General features: G+C 42.2%; 1 protein-coding gene across 9 annotated transcripts in view; it reads right to left on the bottom strand.

Annotated features, from left to right (window-relative positions):
* The window catches only part of SLC38A1 (solute carrier family 38 member 1), a 74,498-nt gene that overhangs the window by 24,000 nt on the left and 31,290 nt on the right, over window positions 1-19,208 (bottom strand). For all 9 annotated transcript variants that reach the window (XM_079937330.1, XM_079937325.1, XM_079937327.1 and 6 more), the window contains 2 exons: window positions 18,146-18,221; window positions 17,744-17,859 (listed from right to left, as the gene is read on the bottom strand). In XM_079937330.1, coding sequence (XP_079793456.1) covers window positions 17,744-17,859; window positions 18,146-18,221 — 192 coding nt within the window. The remainder of the gene's footprint in view (window positions 1-17,743; window positions 17,860-18,145; window positions 18,222-19,208) is intronic.

The raw sequence follows: 19,208 nt of genomic DNA, 5'->3' as shown, positions 1-19,208 counted from the left end.
ATGCTCTCACATTAGTTTTGATCCAGACCGTGCAAAGCACAGTAAGATTACTAATTTGAGTTGGACATCCTGCTTTTTTTTTTTTATTCTTTTTATTAGAAATGTTGAGCATCTTTTCATGTGCCTCTTGGCCATCTGTATGTCTTTTCTTTTTTTGCTTTAATTTTTTTATACAGCAGGTTAGTTATCTATTAGTTATTAGTTTTCTATTTTATACATATTAGTGTATATATGTCAATCCCAATCTCCCAATTTATTCCACCCCACTCCCCTACCCCTGCTTTCCCCACTTGGTGTCCATATGTTTGTTCTCTACATCTGTGTCTCTATTTCTGCCTTGCGAACTGGTTCATCTGTACCGTTTTTCTAGATTCCACATATATGCGTTAATATACGATATTTATTTTTCTCTTTCTGACTTATTTCACTCTGTATGATAGCCTCTATGTCCATCCACGTCTCTACAAATGACCCAATTTCGTTCCTTTTTATGGCTGAGTAATATTCCATTGTATATATGTATCATATCTTCTTTATCCATTCGTCTGTTGATGGGCATTTAGGTTGCTTCCATGACCTGGCTACTGTAAATAGTGCTGCAGTGAACACTGGGGTGCATGTGTCTTTTTTTTTTTTTTTTTTGCGGTATGTGGGCCTCTCACTGTTGTGGTCTCTCCCATTGAGGAACACAGGCTCCGGACGCGCAGGCTCAGCGGCCATGGCTCACGGGCCCAGCCGCTCTGTGGCATGTGGGATCTTCCCGGACCGGGGCACGAACCTGCGTCCCCTGCATCGGCAGGCGGACTCTCAACCACTGCGCCACCAGGGAAGTCCTGCATGTGTCTTTTTGAATTATGGTTTTCTCTGGGTATATGCCCAGGAGTCATCCTGTTTCTTTTAAGGCAAACTATTTTGGTTTTCATTTTTATGGAAGCAAGTCACACTTTTCATTCTTGTTGAGCTTCTGGGGGAACTGCTGTTAGGCCAGTCTTCCTGGTTCCATCCTGTGCACTTCTTTTTTTTTTTTAAGCCAAGTATAAGGCTCTGCACTTATTTTCATTACCTTTTATCTTTCCAGTCTTGTGATATTTTTAAAATTGTTATCCTTTTTACTTACGTATCAACTACCTCATCCAGCTTCCTATCTTGAGTCTGCCTTCATCCAAGTCACTGGTTCTTTCTGAACGGAACAAGCCCATCTGGAAAATGGCCCACTGTCCGGCCAACTGCTCCAGCCAGACACCTGGAGGTCATCCCTGACTTCTCATCTACTCACTCATCGCTCATCTCTAATTCACCGGCAAATGTCCTATCATTTCCGCCTCTAAAATATATCCCAAATCCATATGCTTCTTTTTTTTCCCATCTCCACAGCCACTACTCTAATCCAAGCCACTGTCATCTTTAATTTCTGGGCAACTGTGATAACCTGTTTCCCTTTTCTTGACCCCTCTGATCCATCCTCCATCCAGCAGCCAGAGGTATCTTTTTGTTCTATTGCTTTATTATGTTTCTTCACCACTAGACTGTAGGACAGGCCACGATGGTTTAATTCACAGTCATGGCCTGTCCTACTTACCTGTTTGCTTCCAATACCAAACACAGCACATAGCGGACTCTTGGCTAAGTATAAGTGAATTTACAAAGATTAGAATCTCATCTGTAAGCCACGTGAGATGCCAAATATCTTGCTAAAATCAAGGTACACTCTGCTTAAGCCGGTTTGGTGACCTACCAGTTCACTCTTTCTTTTTTTTTCTGAAAAAGAATTTATTTTTATTGAATTTTTAACTTTAATTAAATTAATTTATTTATACAGCAGATTCTTATTATACCAGCTCACTCTTATCTCAAAAGATGAAGTTAGGTTAGCACGACTATTTAGGAAAACCTTATTTGCCCCCAGGGAGCAGTATTTTCTGCAGTAATTGCATGTAAATAAGCTATTTAATAATCTGCTCTAGAATAATGTTTGGGATACACTTTTTACTACTTTTGAAAGCTGGGATGAAATTGGCCCATTTCCAGTCCTCTGGCAATACTCCGTGATTTTTCTTTTTTAATTCATATGCTTTTTTAAAAAAATTATTTATTTGTTTTTGGATGAGTTTGGGTCTTCATTGCTGCGTGCGGGCTTTCTCTAGTTGCAGTGAGTGGAGGCTACTCTTCGTTGCGGTGTGAGGGCTTCTCACTGCAGTGGCTTCTCCTGTTGTAGAGCATGTGCTCTAGGTGCACGGGCTTCAGTAGTTGTGGCTCACAGGCTCTAGAGTGCAGGCTCAGTAGTTGTGGTCCACGGGCTTAGTTGCTCCACGGCATGTGGGATCTTCCCGGACCAGGGTTCGAACCCGTGTCCCCTGCATTGGCAGGCAGATTGTTAACCACTGTGCCACCAGGGAAGTCCCTCCATGATTTCTTAAATATTCCTAGATATTTTTACTCTATTTGCTGCAAGAAAATTTTGACTCACACATTAAAACAACGAACATCTAAACATCTATCTTAAAAACATTTATCTGTCATTGTTTTGAATCATATTGATAGGACTACGATTCTTGTTCTTCTATAATTTACCCAAAGATTATATGGATAATGTTATAAAAAATTTCATTTTTTAAAGTATTTTATGCTAATGAAATGGAAAGCTGTGACAATAAATGGAACCAACACACTTAAGGCAACTGAAATGTTCTATGTCATGGTTGTGGTGGTGATTCCACAACTCTATTTGGGTAAACTCATCAAATCTTATCCTTTAAATGGGGAAATTTTATAAATTATATCTCAAAAAAAAAAAAAAGAAAAAAGAAAAAAACCCAACCTCCCAGCACTTTAAGGGAGATGAGACTATCTTTTAACAGCCCAGCTATATAACGAGAAATCATACGACATCCTTCAACCGAGCGTCAGAGTCCTTGAAAGAGGTGAAGATGAAGCAGCCGTCACTGCTGCGGATCCAGAAATAGCTCAGATGGGGGTGTTCAAGGCTGCCACGCAGGTGAAGGCTTTCAGCTCTTCCAGGACCCGCTCCTCTCAAAAAAGAGAGAACCCTTACCAACCCTCCCAGCATGACTCCTCCTGTCCTCTCCTTTGCCAGAGTTCAAAGCAGCTATTCTCACATTTCAATGTGTATATACGTATCTCCTTAGGAGCTTGTTAAAATGAAGACTGTCATTCTGTAGGTCTGGGATGGGACCTGAGGTTCTGTTGGTGCTCGCAGGCAGTGTTGATGCTGCTGGTCCATGGACCTGCCTGGAGCAGGCGGGATGGGAAGCTGCCAGCTCTGGTCCCCCGGCATATCCATCTCAGTGTTTCTGTTTCTCACAACCTCCGAACCAGCGCCACCACACTGCCCGCCACGCTGCCTGCAGGTATTCAGCGTGAATACCTGCGACACGGATCCCACCGCTGTCCAGGTGAGACTGCACTGAAGGGAAGCATTTACAGCTGAACCATTACCATTCCTGTGAGTCCCTGACCGGCGCTCAGTGTGAGAGCGAGTCCTGTCTGCTTCCTTTGGTCGACTTCCTAAGGGTAGTAGAGCATTACTTACCTCACCAGGATATATATTTTTAAAGTATTTTCAGCTCCACACTCTTCCCCACACTGCCATGTCTTTCCTTCCAAAAGGGACCCGAGGCTCACCACACTATATAATCCTTCCTCTTCTAAACGTGGCTGAAAGTATAAAAGTTTTTTCTTTTTTTTTTTTTGTTTTTTGTGATATGCGGGCCTCTCACTGTTGTGGCCTTTCCTGTTGCGGAGCACAGGCTCCGGACGCGCAGGCTCAGCGGCCATGGCTCACGGGCCCAGCCGCTCCGCGGCATGTGGGATCTTCCCGGACCAAGGCACGAACCCTTGTCCCCTGCATCGGCAGGCGGACTCTCAACCACTGCGCCACCAGGGAAGCCCAAAAGTTTTTTCTTTTTAATAATGTCCAGAGATGCTTGTTTTATTTCTTACCAGCTGACTGCATTTCAGGCTGGTGACATCAAGTAACAGTTTAATTACCACTAATTTTGTACCTCTGAACTACAAATCAACAATACAACTCAGCAAGGAGCAATGGGGTCAACGTCTAACTGGGAGGGGCTGGGTTTTCCAAACAAATGGTTTTGGTTGACAGGGTGCCATGGGTGGAGCCACAAGGGCAAGGCCTGAGATCGTTTGGGAGACCCTGACACCTGGTTGAGAGAGGCTGAAACCCTGTGAATCCCTAGGCCAAGCCCTCCATCCCAAATCCTAAGAGCACAGCTATAACCTTCCTTTTTGTGGTCAGTTCAGCCCAAACAAGGAGCTGAGGCTGGGCCTAGCAAAGTGGATCTGGGGCCTACTTTTAGCTGATCTGTCCTCCACCTGCACTCCCAACCTTAGGGCACAGCTCTTTCTGCAGGTTCTTAGGAAAAAGCCAGGCTTCTGTTAATTTCTTGTCTCTTTTTAGTTCTGCTTTGAGAAGAAAATGGAACATCGGTAACCAAGGGTGGGCACAGGCATCTCAGCAGAGCTCCAGTGGCCCCGGAGCCCACAGCAGGGATGAGTCAGGTCTACGCTGCTGAGTGGTGCTCCTCTAGGAACACAGGGCCACTGCATCCTCCTGGGAGAAGGTCCAAGGGGAGGAATTCATTAATAACATTCCAAGCTAGTAGGAGCTGTTCATCTGAGAAGGCAGAAACTGGGAGAGGGTCAAGATCAAAGAAGAGGGCTTCCCTGGTGGCGCAGTGGTTAAGAATCCGCCTGCCAATGCAGGGGGCATGGGTTTGAGCCCTGGTCCGGGAAGATCCCCCATGCCGCGGAGCAACGAAGCCCGTGCGCCACAACTACTGAGCCTGCACTCTAGAGCCTGCGAGCCACAACTACTGAGCCCACGTGCCACAACTACTGAAGCCCGCGCGCCTAGAGCCGGTGTTCCGATTCAAGAGAAGCCACTGCAATGAGAAGCCTGTGCACCACAATGAAGAGTAGCCCGCGCTCACCGCAACCAGAGAAAGCCCGCACGCAGCAACAAAGACCCAACTCGGCCATAAATAAATAAATAAATAAATAAATTTAAAAAAAATCAAAGAAGAAAGAGCTAGAAAGGAGGGATGAGCAATTCGTTCTTCTCACGTGGGAGGCACTCCATCCAAGTAAGCAATTACTACATGAATTGTTACTGTAGTTCCTCTTCTTTTTCTCACCAGAAAATTACACAACTTTCCTTTGAGTTCTGGAGATCCCCTGCCCGAGAACCAACTGACAAGCTGGTGTTTTTCTCTGAGACCAAGACAGACCAAGTCATTTAGGAAAGGCTGGTCTCAGCAGCATCTCTACGCTGAGGCTTCACGTGGCCGCGGCTCCCACCGTGCTCAGCCTGTGCTCACGGGTGTCTCTGAGCCATAGGGCTCTGCAGATGCGTGCTGGCACCCGAGGCAGGGCCGGAGCACCCATGCTCCGCCCCTTGGTGCCCACAAAATCCTTCTTGAATTGAAAAGTATCCTAACGTTCTAATGTTATTTAATCATGCAAGTACCTTTGTTTATATATTCTTTGATATCCTCAGTGCCAGGGAGAGTGTCTGGCACACAAAATGTACCAATAAATATTTGATGAATAAATGAATTATTTGATTAAAAAATATAAAACTTTTACCATCCTCATGATTAGAAGAGCCCACATAAAAACTACCTTGCTGGACGAAAAGTGGTCTTTGTTGCTCGTCCTGCTTTTATCTAACATCATCTCCCAGCAAACCACAGCCCCTCACTCCTAAACTCACAGACATAGATGCTCATCACCTGCAAGAAAATGTAAAACACCAGGACAAGGGAACTGGACAAATGGTAGGAAACATTCTGTTTTCTGGCCAATCATCTTTCTCCAGTCCTTCCCTGGGGTGCGGGTCTCTCCCAAGCTCTCTTCTACCTCCTTCCTTTCTTCCACATTTCCAGGCTGTCTCTGCCCTCCTGCACTTTCCTCCCCACTTTCTCATTCACCTCTGATCTCCACTCACTCTGCTGCTCTTCCATTCCACCCCCATTCTGCCTATGAGAAATATCTCTATGAAGTGAATAAAGATTTAAAAACACTGCTGAAGAGAGTGCCAGTGGGGGATGAGGGAAGGGCTGGAGAGCTCACCGAGGATGAAGTTCAAGTGTCACCCATCTGTATGATGAGAGAGCTCAGATTCAGGGCTTTTCCGGGCCAGTGTGACAGAGCACCGGTGGAGGAAGGGAATTTCAGGTGTGGGGAAGACCTGAAGGGGTTTAAGCGAAGGACTATGGCATCTAAGCTGGACAGGGAAGGAAGCACAGAGGTCCTCAATGACATTTAAGGCCAGGCACAGTGGGAGTATCCAAGGGGGGGCCCTTGGAGGGAAGTAGAGGAGGCTGCAGTCCGAAGCAGGGTGTTTGGAAGGTACGTGCAGGTAGGTGGTGCAGCCTTGTTCCTGTGCGGTGCCAGTGGGAGAGGCTTACGTGGAGAGGAAAGGGCACACAGAGAAAGTTTATTTAACAAGAGCTTAGATGGAAGAAGACACATCTGAAAATTAGGAGAGGGGGACAAGCTGTTCTGAGACTCTAATTCATGAGGAAGTCATAAATATTTTGACAAATTCAAAATTATATTTTACATACAAATGTACCCCTAGAGCTTTCATTTACTTCAATGAGAATTCAGTATAATTAATAAAACACTTTATTGATCACCACTAATAATAAATTTAAGCGTATTCACTATGTTGGGCCCACACTAAGCACTTTTTACAATATTTTACTTATGAGTAGTACTATTACTATCTACCTTACAGATAAGGAAACTGAAGTTCAGAGAGGTTGAGTATTTTGTCCAAGGTCACAAAGTGAGCATCAGAGCCCTCAAACCCTGGTAGTCTGACTCGAGTCCTTACCCACCATGCTCTATTGTCTGCCAAAGTCAAGTGTGCACGGAAGGATGCCAGTGTAAAAAGCAAGACCCAAGCAGAAGACAAAAAACTTAGAGTAAAATATATCAAAATGTTAACAGAGCTTGTTTTAACAGGAAGACTTTGGGTGATTTCTTGATACTTTATTTTATGCATTTTCAAAACGGTCTTTAATGATTATCTTACTTTTGCAATAACACTATTAAAATGAAAAATAAAGGAAACTTTCAAATGAAAAGTATTATTATTCCAAACCCTTTTTGGGGTGTGTGCATTTGTTTAAGCCCCAAGCTCATTAATATAGTCCCTATTTCATTTAAGGAGCTCAAGAAATGCTTATGGAAAGGAGCAGAAACATCCAATTATTCAGACCCAAAGTAGACTTCTTAGTCACTACATCCTAATTAAATTTCAACATTCTGAGGGTCAGAGGACCAGCACACTAGGATCTAGTAGCATGTGATTATTTGTAATATTTACAAATTGAACTAGAGAATGAAAGGGATGGTTTTTAAAGGCTGGGCAGGGAACAGGTGAGGATCAATTATTTGTACAATTCCATTTCTTTCCGTGTAGGCAAATCGAACTTCTGTGCTGCAAAGTTTCTCTTAAACTAGCCTCACTATTGATTAGATATTTTGTTTTGTCTGAGGAAAGGAATATGCATCGCTGGTGACCAAACCAAATAATATCTAATACAATCCTAAAGAGAAAGAAGTGTTTAAAAGAGATTTGCGGAGAGAAATAGAATTTATCAGTTTAGTTGATGCTTTGAGAAGTTAAGAAAGTTAGGAGGAGGGCTGAGTTTAAATGAGGAAGTTGTACCAGCAAGAAAGAAAACCAGATGCCACCACCACTTCCTGTTTTTACCTACAGTCCTTGGTAGAAGGCTATCGGTTTTGTGGGCACTCCATTTATAACTCTAGACACCATTTCCTTCCTCTTCTTCCATTCCACAAGGATCACTGGTTTCTCTTCTCCTCAAACCTAGATCCTTACCTTTCAAAACGATGCCCCCTTTATCACACTCTAAAGTTGTGACTCCTGAGTGACAAGAATTCCATATAACCATTAGGTAAAGGAACATGCTGTACTTGGTGGGCATTTTGGACTTCCATTCCAGTAGGAATGATGGATTACGGGCTCCATTCACACTTTGCAACTCTGCTTCCATGGTAGCAACGCACATTTAAGGAGAGATGGGAGAGTTAAGAGGAATACACCTTCGTTGCCCTCCCTTCCCCCATCCCACCCCCAACTGGTGTCATCCTGGGCAAGTTACTCAGCCTCTGTGAATCTTAGCTTCTTTATCTGTAAAATGGGGATGATAAATAGGGTTGTTATAAAGATTCCAAGAAACAATGTATACTTTATAACTACCTTCTTTTTTTAACCCTTTAAAAAAGTAAAAGCCATACAAACAGAGGCTGCAGGTGGCTTTGGTTTTTGGGCTATAGTCTGCCGACCCCGATACAGATGTAGATCATTAATACCATGTGCCTGATGAAAGGTGAAGCGTGTGGCCATAGAACAAAGCAAAACTAACTGGCCCACATCAGGGCAGTTTTCTAATCTACTAAACCAACTACCACTCTATGAGTAAGAAAAGTTCAAGCTACTCTGGAAAGTCCAAATTTCTGGACTATTTGGATCAACTGTGCAGATACACATCTGTCCTACTGTAACCCGTAAGAGTAAATGTTAAAGGCATTCTACACATCACGGCCGTGAACAGTACTGTTAAAACCTTAGACAGTTTAGTTAAGTTGCCTCTTGCAGACTAAGAAAAACACGGGGCCCCAAAATGGGGGCCACGCTGCTGTCCTTGGGTAGTACCGGGGCACCCGATGCAACACAGCACAGGCAGGACTGAGTGAGCTCAGTGTACACGCTCTCGCACATTCGCACACACACAAACACACACACACACACACACACACACCACACTCCTACGTCTCTGGGGCCAAGAGAATCGATTTCTTGGAACCCCCCTTATCAGACACATATCAGATGACTCATCAACTAAGCATAACTGCTCAACTTTTAAAAACAGTGGGTGGGACCCATCGCCTACACTTGCCAACTCTGTTTACAAAACAGGCACTCATTTTGAGCACAACACCCCTTCCCCCTTTCCTATTTGCCCATTTCTGAAAAGTTCTTCATCCACTGAATTTCAATAGAGTTCAATGGCACTGCCGCTGTCCTTTCTACATGTATTTCTAATGCTGGCAAGCCTGAATGTGCCACTGCTCCCCTTCCAGTATTATTGTTCCCAAAGAAGAGACTCTGATGCCAATGATTTTTGCTGCCAGCTGAAGGACAACAATTTTCTCTTCAAATCATTTCTAAGGAACGGAGACTATAACTCAAAGAATTTTGAAAACAAGTAAGCGACTGACGTAAGACGTAAGATGAGTGTGCCTCCACCCAGGGACCTCCTCGGATCATCAGAAGAGCAGCGTTTCCTATTGACTTCCTCTTCATCGCCCTGTTTTGATATCACAAAATCCAATTTGGTCCTTCCTTAGGAGGCAAAGCATTGCCTGCTTAGGAGCCCACAGAGAAGACAACTTAACATTTACCAGGAATGACTTGAGAGATATCACACAAACCATCTTTGTTACTGCTAAAAGCAAAATTATCACCTTGGTGGGTGTGATTCAAACTTTTGGGAATATATGGAAAGTAACAGAGCAATGACAGTTCAAGAACATGCAGAGTATTTGCATAGGTACACTGCAATCTCACTCCAATTTGGTAGAATTTGCTGAAAATGATTGAGAAACTCCAGAGAGCTATGCTGAGGCAGTTATCTGCGACTGCAAACCTCTTGAAAGAACAAGAAGCCCATTTTTGTGACACGATAGTAACGATCAAATAACTATAATATCTGAACAGGACTTAGGGCAATGTGCTGATGGGTCTGTTGTTCTAATTCCATTTCTGCCTACCCCTTATGCAGGCTGAATTGTAAAACACCGAATTTAAAGAGAGAAGGCACCTGGTAGTCTGATCTTTGTTTATAGAGTCCTCATTTTATAGATTTATCTTTACCGGCATGGCTATTTACTGATTTGTTTGTAAACACTGTGATTACAGACAATACAATGTTGCATCTTTTGGTAGGATAATGATTAGTGATAATGGTCCACAAAGGTAAATACTGAGAGAGAGAAGAATTCACCTACAACTGGAACAAACAATCCACCACAAAGTGAAGGTAATTGCTGTAAACTGACAATGACAATTACTGTCCTTTTTGCAAACAGCAATTTAGCAACAAACGCCCTTTTAGCAATGCAGTGCTAACCTCCTACAGTATTCCTTAACAGTCTCTAACTATTTTGAATTTTCAAATGAAGGAGGCATTCCCAGGAAAGTAACCAATGGGTGGTGAGTCCCTTCCTAAACTTCTATAATTTTCATTACATCTCCAGAGCCTACTTTAAATCTGAAGGTGAACTAAACCTCAGAGTTGATGTTTTCCCTCTGCTAAGTTTGCAAAATTATGAGAGCCATTGTTTGCCCTAAAGCCTTGTAAGACTATGTAAGACTATGCTAATTTTTACATATTCTTTCATTTCAGGGAAACTTTATTGAGAATCAGCTATAGGCAACCACTGTTCTAGATCCTGTTGTGGGGAGAGAGACAAGGAAGACATTAATCCTGCCCTTGTAGGGCTTAGTGTTCAATAGGGAACAAAATATATACGCCTAAATAATGGAAGTAATACTTGCTATTAGAAAGATAAAGGCTACACCAAAAAGAGAAGGAAGGGAGATCTTTCCTTCCACCTGGGAGGATCAGAGAAACACTTTTGGAGATGGCATCGGACCTGGGTCTCATGGGACCATCAGGATTCAGAAGCACAGGGACGGCATGGGAGGGGGGTGGCAGAAAGGCCGAGGTGATGGGCACGGTGCCAGCGGACCCTACAGAAGAGAGGGAGGCTGGTGTAGCTGATGCAAAGGCCGTCTGCAGGCAAGTGTGGTGAAAATGCAGTTCGGAGCAGGTGGCACTGTACTGATCGCTCATTCTAGCTCTTGTGGTCTAAATAGTGACACCGAAAATATTTTTTCTCAGGTTTTTTGCAGGAAAGAGAAAGAGGAAAAATCTTATCGCAGTGATTTGAAGTTCTCTAAAAAACAGTTTTCTCAACTAGGTTCTTCCCCTAAAGCACATGGTAAAAAGATACTTTAAAGAGTGTAAACTTTCCACTCCCACTCCACCCCCAGACCGCGTGTCACCCTCCAGAAGTAGCCACTGTCAACAGTTTTCTTGTTTACCCTCCCGAACAGTCTAATATATGCACATATTACGCAATCTACCCCCATCCTCACTTCCACCCAATATTCAGTTTGTTTTTAATTTTTCAATACCAGTACATGTAAGTCTATCTTACTCCTTTAAATAGTGGTCTAATATTCCATTTTATGGAACTACTATGGTTATTTAACCAATTCCCTAATAACGAACTTGGTGTTATTTGCCTTTGCTATTTCTTGGTTTTCAATTCTTAATTACAATAAGTTTAGTTAAAGCCCTGGAAGGAATTAAGTTCAAGGGCAGTGGGAAATCTTAAATAGCACATGAGGCGAAGTCAGGCACAGATATGACAATATGAAGCAGTTCAAAAAGTTTACTGGTTTTACAATATACTAGAGGCATGTATTGTACTTGCTGCGACCAGGAACATGACCACCCCTGATACACAATTTCGTACCCTTGGTATTGCTGAACTATTTTCATTACAATAAAGGTGACGGTTCTTGGTGGAACAGTCGTAAAATAGTTCAGGAACACTGACTGATTTTACAAGGTGACTTTAAAGAGCTAAAGGATTAACTTGCAAGCATCCATTGGTAAGAATAAAATTTGTCTCAAGAAGTACATTAATAATGTAAGTTTGGCTTCTGAAGGCATCACTAAAAGGCAGTATAGTGTCTTAGATCACTCAGGTTCTAGACTCAAGAAATCCTGGATGGAACATGGAACCCTGGCTCCCCTATTTTCTAAGTTGTTACTAAGCCTCAGTTACTTCATCTGTAAAATGGGGCTAACATTTACTTCATAGTGTTGTTGGTGGGGATTAGATGAGATAACATGGTATATATAGTTACCATTCAATAAATGTTAACTATTATTTGGTAACTACCTAATTAATACTTTAACAAACACTTAGTACATAGTGTTACTATGTACCAGGCACTGCTGGTACTCTCTCCATCTCCGTCTCTCTCTCTTTCTCCCTCTCTCTCCCTCCCTCCCTCTCTCTCTCTCTCTCTCTCACACACACACACACACACACACACACACACACATACACACACGCTCACTCAGTTTCTTATAGCAGCCCTATAGAGTTGTACTAACTAATAAATGTCTTCTTGCGTGCCCCTTTTCAAAGTGTGCTTTTAGATACATTATCTTTTTTATTCTCACAACCACTACCCCAGTGAGAAAGAAAATGGAAGACACCAAAAAAGGGCAGGAATTATAATCAACCAAAATAAAATTTAAACGATTGTTTCATTCAGATTGTAACGTTGTTTCACAATTATCATTTCAAACAGATTGTTTACAAACTCAGTGTTTATGATAAACTATGACATCTTTTTGAGCTCCCAGCAATGTCATGAATTACATTCTCATTTTTCATGGTTTTAAACTTAAAGGTTACATGATTAAAATAATAATAAATAATAATGATACATGCTAAGAAGTTATGGGAAAATATAAAGCATTTATTACTTTATCAGATTCCATACGGTGTAATAAACCTCTCATTTACCTAGCACAGTGAGGAGATCACATGCTCTTCAGAGATTAATTCTCTATAAAACGTATGCGTTTAATAGAAATCTTTAGAAAATGTAACTTTCCTATTTGGGGAGATGGTAATGTGAAATAAACAAAACAAAAGCCATCATTCTTCTGTGCTAATATTTACTTTTTTTTTTTTTTGCGATACGCGGGCCTCTCACCGTTGTGGCCTCTCCCGTTGCGGAGCACAGGCTCCGGACGCGCAGGCTCAGCGGCCATGGCTCACGGGCCCAGCCGCCCCGCGGCACGTGGGATCCTCCCGGACCGGGGCACGAACCCGTGTCCCCTGCATCGGCAGGCGGACTCTCAACCACTGCGCCACCAGGGAAGCCCAATATTTACTTTTAATTCCTACTTTTGCTATGATGGAGTTATGGGGAAGCTGTGGGAAAAGAGTAGCAATAGAAGAGGAGGATGCAGGGGAAAGAGATTTCTTCAGCACCCTTTGCCTTTCCCTTGGATCCCACTCAGGAAAACTCAATTCAACAGGTGCATTTTACCCTTACCCGTGCCTCAGCACATCCCCAAACTGCTGCCTCAGGGAACAGCCCCATTTTACTGCCAACAGAGAACATATACCTTCAGAACAACTGTCCACTGAGATTCACCACTAGCATACTTCCGGTTCCTCTGATGCAATTATAAGGCCTCAGGATTTAGGATAACACAAAACCTCACAGCATTCTCATAATAGGGCTGAATTCACTGAATCGAACTGAATCAGACGTGTGTTAAACAGGAATGACAGCCATTATAGTCAGGCCCCCAAAATGAGCCCCAAACTCATCCAGCAAAAAGAAATCACCCCAGCAAGTTTCCAGATGACTCCAATGAGGAGCCCAGCACCCCAGCCTCAGTGAGACACGGAGGAGCCTTCCCAGCTGCTTTTCTAAAGAAGGCTGGACAGCCTTGGGCTCTTTCTCTGCCTTGGCCAAGATGAGTCTGGAACGGGGCCCTGCACCAGATGAATTATCTTCTTCCTGCCAACTGCTTCTTGGCTTGAGCAGTTGTGGGAACAGCTGGTTTTATAACACAGAGGGAGCCCTTGTTCTGAGGTAGGAGAGCTCTGCATTCTGTGAAAAACTTGTACGTCTGGGTCTCTATACAACTACCTTCATGAGCTTTAACCTGAAGGTTTGGTGTGTTGTGCTTGCTATTCATGCGTCTTGCAAAGAACCAAACAACCTATGAGAGTTTTACCCAGAGGAAATCTTCCCGCAACTCTAAAAGTCACCTTTACCCAATTCTTGGTCTCAATCAGAAACTGAAGTCATGAGATAAGAGATCACTTATCCCTGAACCAGTATAACTAAAAATCAACCAAATTCCAGGAATGGTAGGTTGAAAACAAGAATTTACTCCTGCTCCCCTGGCCCCAGTAATCCAGTAAAGCGATTTCTTAAGGCATAAAACTGCTAGGATAGTAAGAACAGCAGAGAAGAGACGATAGTAACAAAAATTTGGAAGCTGGAAAGTGGACAGAGCTGAGTCTTAAATTGGCAGTGGAGAAAGCCAAGACCAATCCAATTTACACCACAGAATTCCCAAAAGGCCCTGGTGGCATTACTGGAAGCAGGGAACAATGGACAGCATGAACTAAAATAAAGAGCATCTGTTGAACTTCTTTCAAGAAATAGCTAGATTCCCCAGACCAGGCACCCACTCTGTAAAGCAGAGTGACTGTTCCTCTCCCATCTTGGCAAAAGATACATAAATATACAGAAAATATATTCTCTGAAAAGTATAAAGTGTAAGTCTCTGAGCGAGGGACTCAGCACAACTTGTGAGGGAGGGGTTCTGTAATGAAAACTAGGATTGGGTGGACACATGCACAGAGATATGCACCCAAGCCCTTTCCCCCAACTTGGTTCCCATAAAGATGGCAGCAGTGCCCAGACCCTACAGGCAGGTGACTGGAAGATCTTTCCTGGGTGATCTGAACAGCCAAGAAGAAACTGACACGGCTGGTTCCCCAAGGAAAGGGCTACTGACAGCAACTCTAGTGAAGCTATTTCCAACAAACCCCACTCATGTGTACCAGGCTCCAATTAGCCTTGTTCCAGTCCACCCCCTGCAATTCTTGAATACAGCAGACAGAGAAGGGCAACCTGACATCTAAGGAAAGATTCTAAAATGAAAGAGTCCAAAATAAACAGAAAAATCAACTTGCATCACAGGGATACAATCAGCAGAACTCAGATTATGGGAAACACTATACGACACATGGTCCGGTTTCTTCAACAAATAAACTGCGCAGAAAAGAACAGAAGAAAATGGGGGAACCTATAGAGTGAAAGAGACTTAAACCACATAACAACCAATTGTAGTATATGGACCTTATTTGAGTACGGATTTAAACAATCCAATTGCTTTTTAAAAATAAGGTAAGCAGAGCAATTTAAATATTGTTTGGGTATTTGATGATATAAGGAGCTGTGGTTAATTTTCTGGGCATGGCATATCATGGTTATGTTTTTACAGTCCTTATATATTAGAGAAGTACACTGAACTATTTATGGATGAAACGATGTGATGGCTGGGATTTGCTTCAAGACAATCTGGGTGAGGGGCTGACTAAACAAGCATGGTCATGAGATGAAGGGAATACAGGGATATTTTAGACTCTCTACTTGATGTCTGAAATTTTCCATAAGAGAGAAAAACCATTACTAGAATCCTCAGAGAAAACAATGAAATTGTAAAACAGAAACAAAATAATATCAAAAGGGAACATTCAAAGAAAGTTTAAAAGCCCCTGTAAATAAAAAAATAATAAGAGAAATAAAACATTCAGTAAAGAGTTGGAAAAAAATTGGTGGCATATTCCAGAGAGTACAGTGAAAAACTTTAGAAATGAAAATAAAGAAAAGAATAAAGAGTTAGAGGGCTAGTCCAGAAGGTCCAAAATCTTGCTAACAGTTCCAGAAAGAGAGAAAAGAGAAAGAGAAGGAAGGAATTCATCAACACAACAATGTAAGAAAATGTCCCAGAACTGAAGACCATGAATTTCTAAAAGAAAAGATGTACCAGCTGCCTGACACAATGGAGGAAAAAAGGCGCACAGCAAGACACAGCATTGTGAAACACTGGGAACAAAGGGATTTGGCAAGTGTCCAGAAAAGACAAAATAAAAACAAAAGCCCTGGCTACATAAAAAAGATGAAGAGGGCTTCCCTGGTGGCGCAGTGGTTGGGAGTCCGCCTGCCGATGCAGGGGGTGCGGGTTCGTGCCCCGGTCCGGGAAGATCCCACATGCCGCGGAGCGGCTGGGCCGTGAGCCATGGCCGCTGAGCCTGCGCGTCCGGAGCCTGTGCTCCGCAACGGGAGAGGCCACAACAGTGAGAGGCCCGCGTACCGCAAAAAAACAAAACAAAACAAAACAAAACAAAAACACTGAGCAGTTTCTGGCATAGAGTAAGAGCCACAAGAGCTGTTCTTGTTATCATCACCAAAGAAATGACTCTTTATCCTATGTTAACATATAACTACTTGATATATTACAATAATTAAAAAGAAAGCAATCAGTGTAAAACACATGTCCAAACCAAACATATTTCCAGCTTTGGAATGACTGAAAATTGTCACAGACCATAGGGTTTTGGAGGTGAACAGGGTTCTGAGATTTTTCTAGTGCAATTTCCTTGTTTCAAAGGGTAGGGAATTGAAGCTCAGAATAGCTAAGTAACTTGCTGGACTATACAGCCAATTCAGAAGAGGAGTTGAGATTAGCAGTCAGGTGTTTCATGTCAATGCACTGAATTTCACAAGCGTAGCTACTCAAACTCCATCTATGGTATCGTCACAAGGTCAGAATTTCACATATACAAAAAAAGTATCACCACAGAAATATTTTATCCAACTCCTGTCATTTTACCCTAAAACCTGCCACTTGGCTCATGATATACGTAAACAGAAAGACCACCTAGAAAGATCCAGCCGGGGCAATAAAGCGAGGAGGCTACAGCTGGGTTTACTGGTTAGGTTGACAAGAGGAAGGTAATGTATTAGATTCGCTGTCCTCCACAGAGCTGTTCTGATTCTAGGAGGGATACCTCTAGTGGGTTTACACACAAAAGTATGACTATTAATCCCTAGTGCTGTGGACCAATATGGTGCAGCCTGGATGGGCATTTCTGATGCCTGAGTAGTGGAATGGGTAGCAATGCACTTCCATCACAGTCTTCTAAGTCTTTCTAAAGGAATAAACACAACTTGCAGGATTAGTAGACATTTTGGTCACTGCTTCCAAGGAAATGATGGATCTGACAATGATGACTACTGGGCAAGCCCAGTGAAGAGCATGAGTGCCGTCAGGGGTGAAAGCACCACTGTTACTCCTTTGAGGTCTGAGAAATCAGGCTGGGTGGGAATTTTCCTGGTATAAATTGTATGATCTGTCTTCATCTCATTCCAACTGAAATTCAGCCCTCTGTACATTTGCAGAAAATCTCATTCAACAGTTTGAGATGAACTTATTTCAGAAGAAAATTGCCCATTTTCTTTTCACTGAATCTCAGGGGGAAAGTACAGAATAATTTCTCATCTTTAAAACACTGAAAACTTCTATGCTTCTTGAATATTTCTTACAAACGAATTTGCAGTTACCTTTGGATATAGTATGTGTTCCACAGCTATCCAATACCAAAGTGGTGACTGGATGGATTAAACACCTCAATATTTTCACCATTTATTGAGAGCTGAGATTTAAAGTGACAAGTCTAGAGTCCAAAAATACAAAAAGTGCTATTTTCAAATCTTTTATCTTTTTTGCAAGTGCTTATTTTGGTATTTTTGATTAATGAAAACATTTTCTCCTTTTACTTTCTTGTAAATATGAGGTGTTTCCTCGAAAATCATTCAAACAAACAATATAGAAGGATACACTGTAACTTAGCCAAGTTAGTAAAACATAGAAAGAAATAAGAACTATTTCGAAATATTTCCAATGTCTTCTGTGTATGAACAGAAACATACAGAAAATACAGTTTTTTAAATGAAAGGCACGGCAGTGTCAACACTCACAGAAAAAGTAGGATTCCGGTATTTGCCAGGGCGAAGGCGAGTCCCAAAATCCCACTGCCCATAATGGCGTTGCTTAGGTTAAAAACAGACATGCCCAAGGAGGTTGTTCCTGGAATCTGAACAGAGACACATTAAGCAAAAGAGTCCTCAAGACAGATCGTCATGCCAAAGCCTTTAAAGAAAGCACTATCAGGAACCAACAGGGAAATGAAGTTCGAGGAATCCTTTCTTAGTGGTCTAGTTACTTTTTTTAAATGGGTTTTAGGAGAAAATACAGAGGCTCCGAGGAATAACCCGGTGAATAAATAGCTATGTTTTTGGTACTATGCTGGATGAATTAAACATCTGTCACAATTTATGTAATTTTAAAAAATAAGCAAACTTTATTATAATGACACTTACATAGTCATCACATTTCTTTTTTTCCAAATGGCTGTTCGTGAGACTCCTTCTACTTTCACGATCAGAAATAAACTTGCTGTAAAGAGACGTATTATGATTTAATTTCATGATAATGACTTGAAAATTTAACATCATGACTAAATGATTTATTACTCACCAAAACATCACACATAAAAAGTTATCAACCAGTTACTTAAGAGTTTATAGTCCTATTCAACCACTCTCCCTACCTCATTTTTGTTTTGGTTTGGGGTTTTTTTGCCAGTGTTAGTTGTCCACATTCTTGGTTTACCAAATAAACTAAACGTGCTCCAAGGGCAGACACCTTGCCTCATTCCTTTTTATATCCCTCACTCTACTTAGCACAAAACAATGCAAACAGCAGGTGCTCATCTTGAGAGGAAATGAAAGACAACCGTAAGTCAAAAAGAGCTATAGATTTTGAATCATTTTAATACTAATAAATTAAAACATTATATGCAATGCAAGTTAACTTTTACATAGATTGTTCTCTAACGGAAAATTAGATGATGTCAAGAATACTATAAAGCTGGCATTTAAAAGAATATTGGAGGCAGGATTCCTTCTGAGCTCACATTCCTGGAGCACAAAGGTATTACATAGGAATTCCCTCCCCCCAGCAAAAAGGAAAACAACTCTTTTCCCATCACACATTCTTTCAGCACCTGCTTATATGCGAGTCACTAGACCAGGCAATGTGGGAGATATGGGGGTGTGTAATAAGTGATGCAGCAGTAGCCCACAGGAAATTATGGTGGAGGAAGCAGGGCATACGGTCCATGGTTAGAGGCAGAGCTAGTAGGGCTTAAAGCAAGCATGGGATTCAGAACGTGAGTTCAAATTCTCACTTGCTCTGAGGGCCTGAGTATGCTACCCCAGTTTCCTGATCTGTGAAACGGGAACGACGCTATTATATTATCTCATAGTGTTACTGGGAGAATTAAATGAGAGCACATGTAAAACATAGGTACAGCTCCAGGCACAGAGGAAGAGCAACACGTGGGAAAGATTCAGACAGGGTGAGTGGAGTAAAGTATACACA

This window comes from Stenella coeruleoalba (genome assembly GCF_951394435.1).
Source record: "Stenella coeruleoalba genome assembly, chromosome: 11".
NCBI classification, from domain to species: domain Eukaryota; kingdom Metazoa; phylum Chordata; class Mammalia; order Artiodactyla; family Delphinidae; genus Stenella; species Stenella coeruleoalba.
This window is presented reverse-complemented; position numbering and strand designations above follow the sequence as displayed.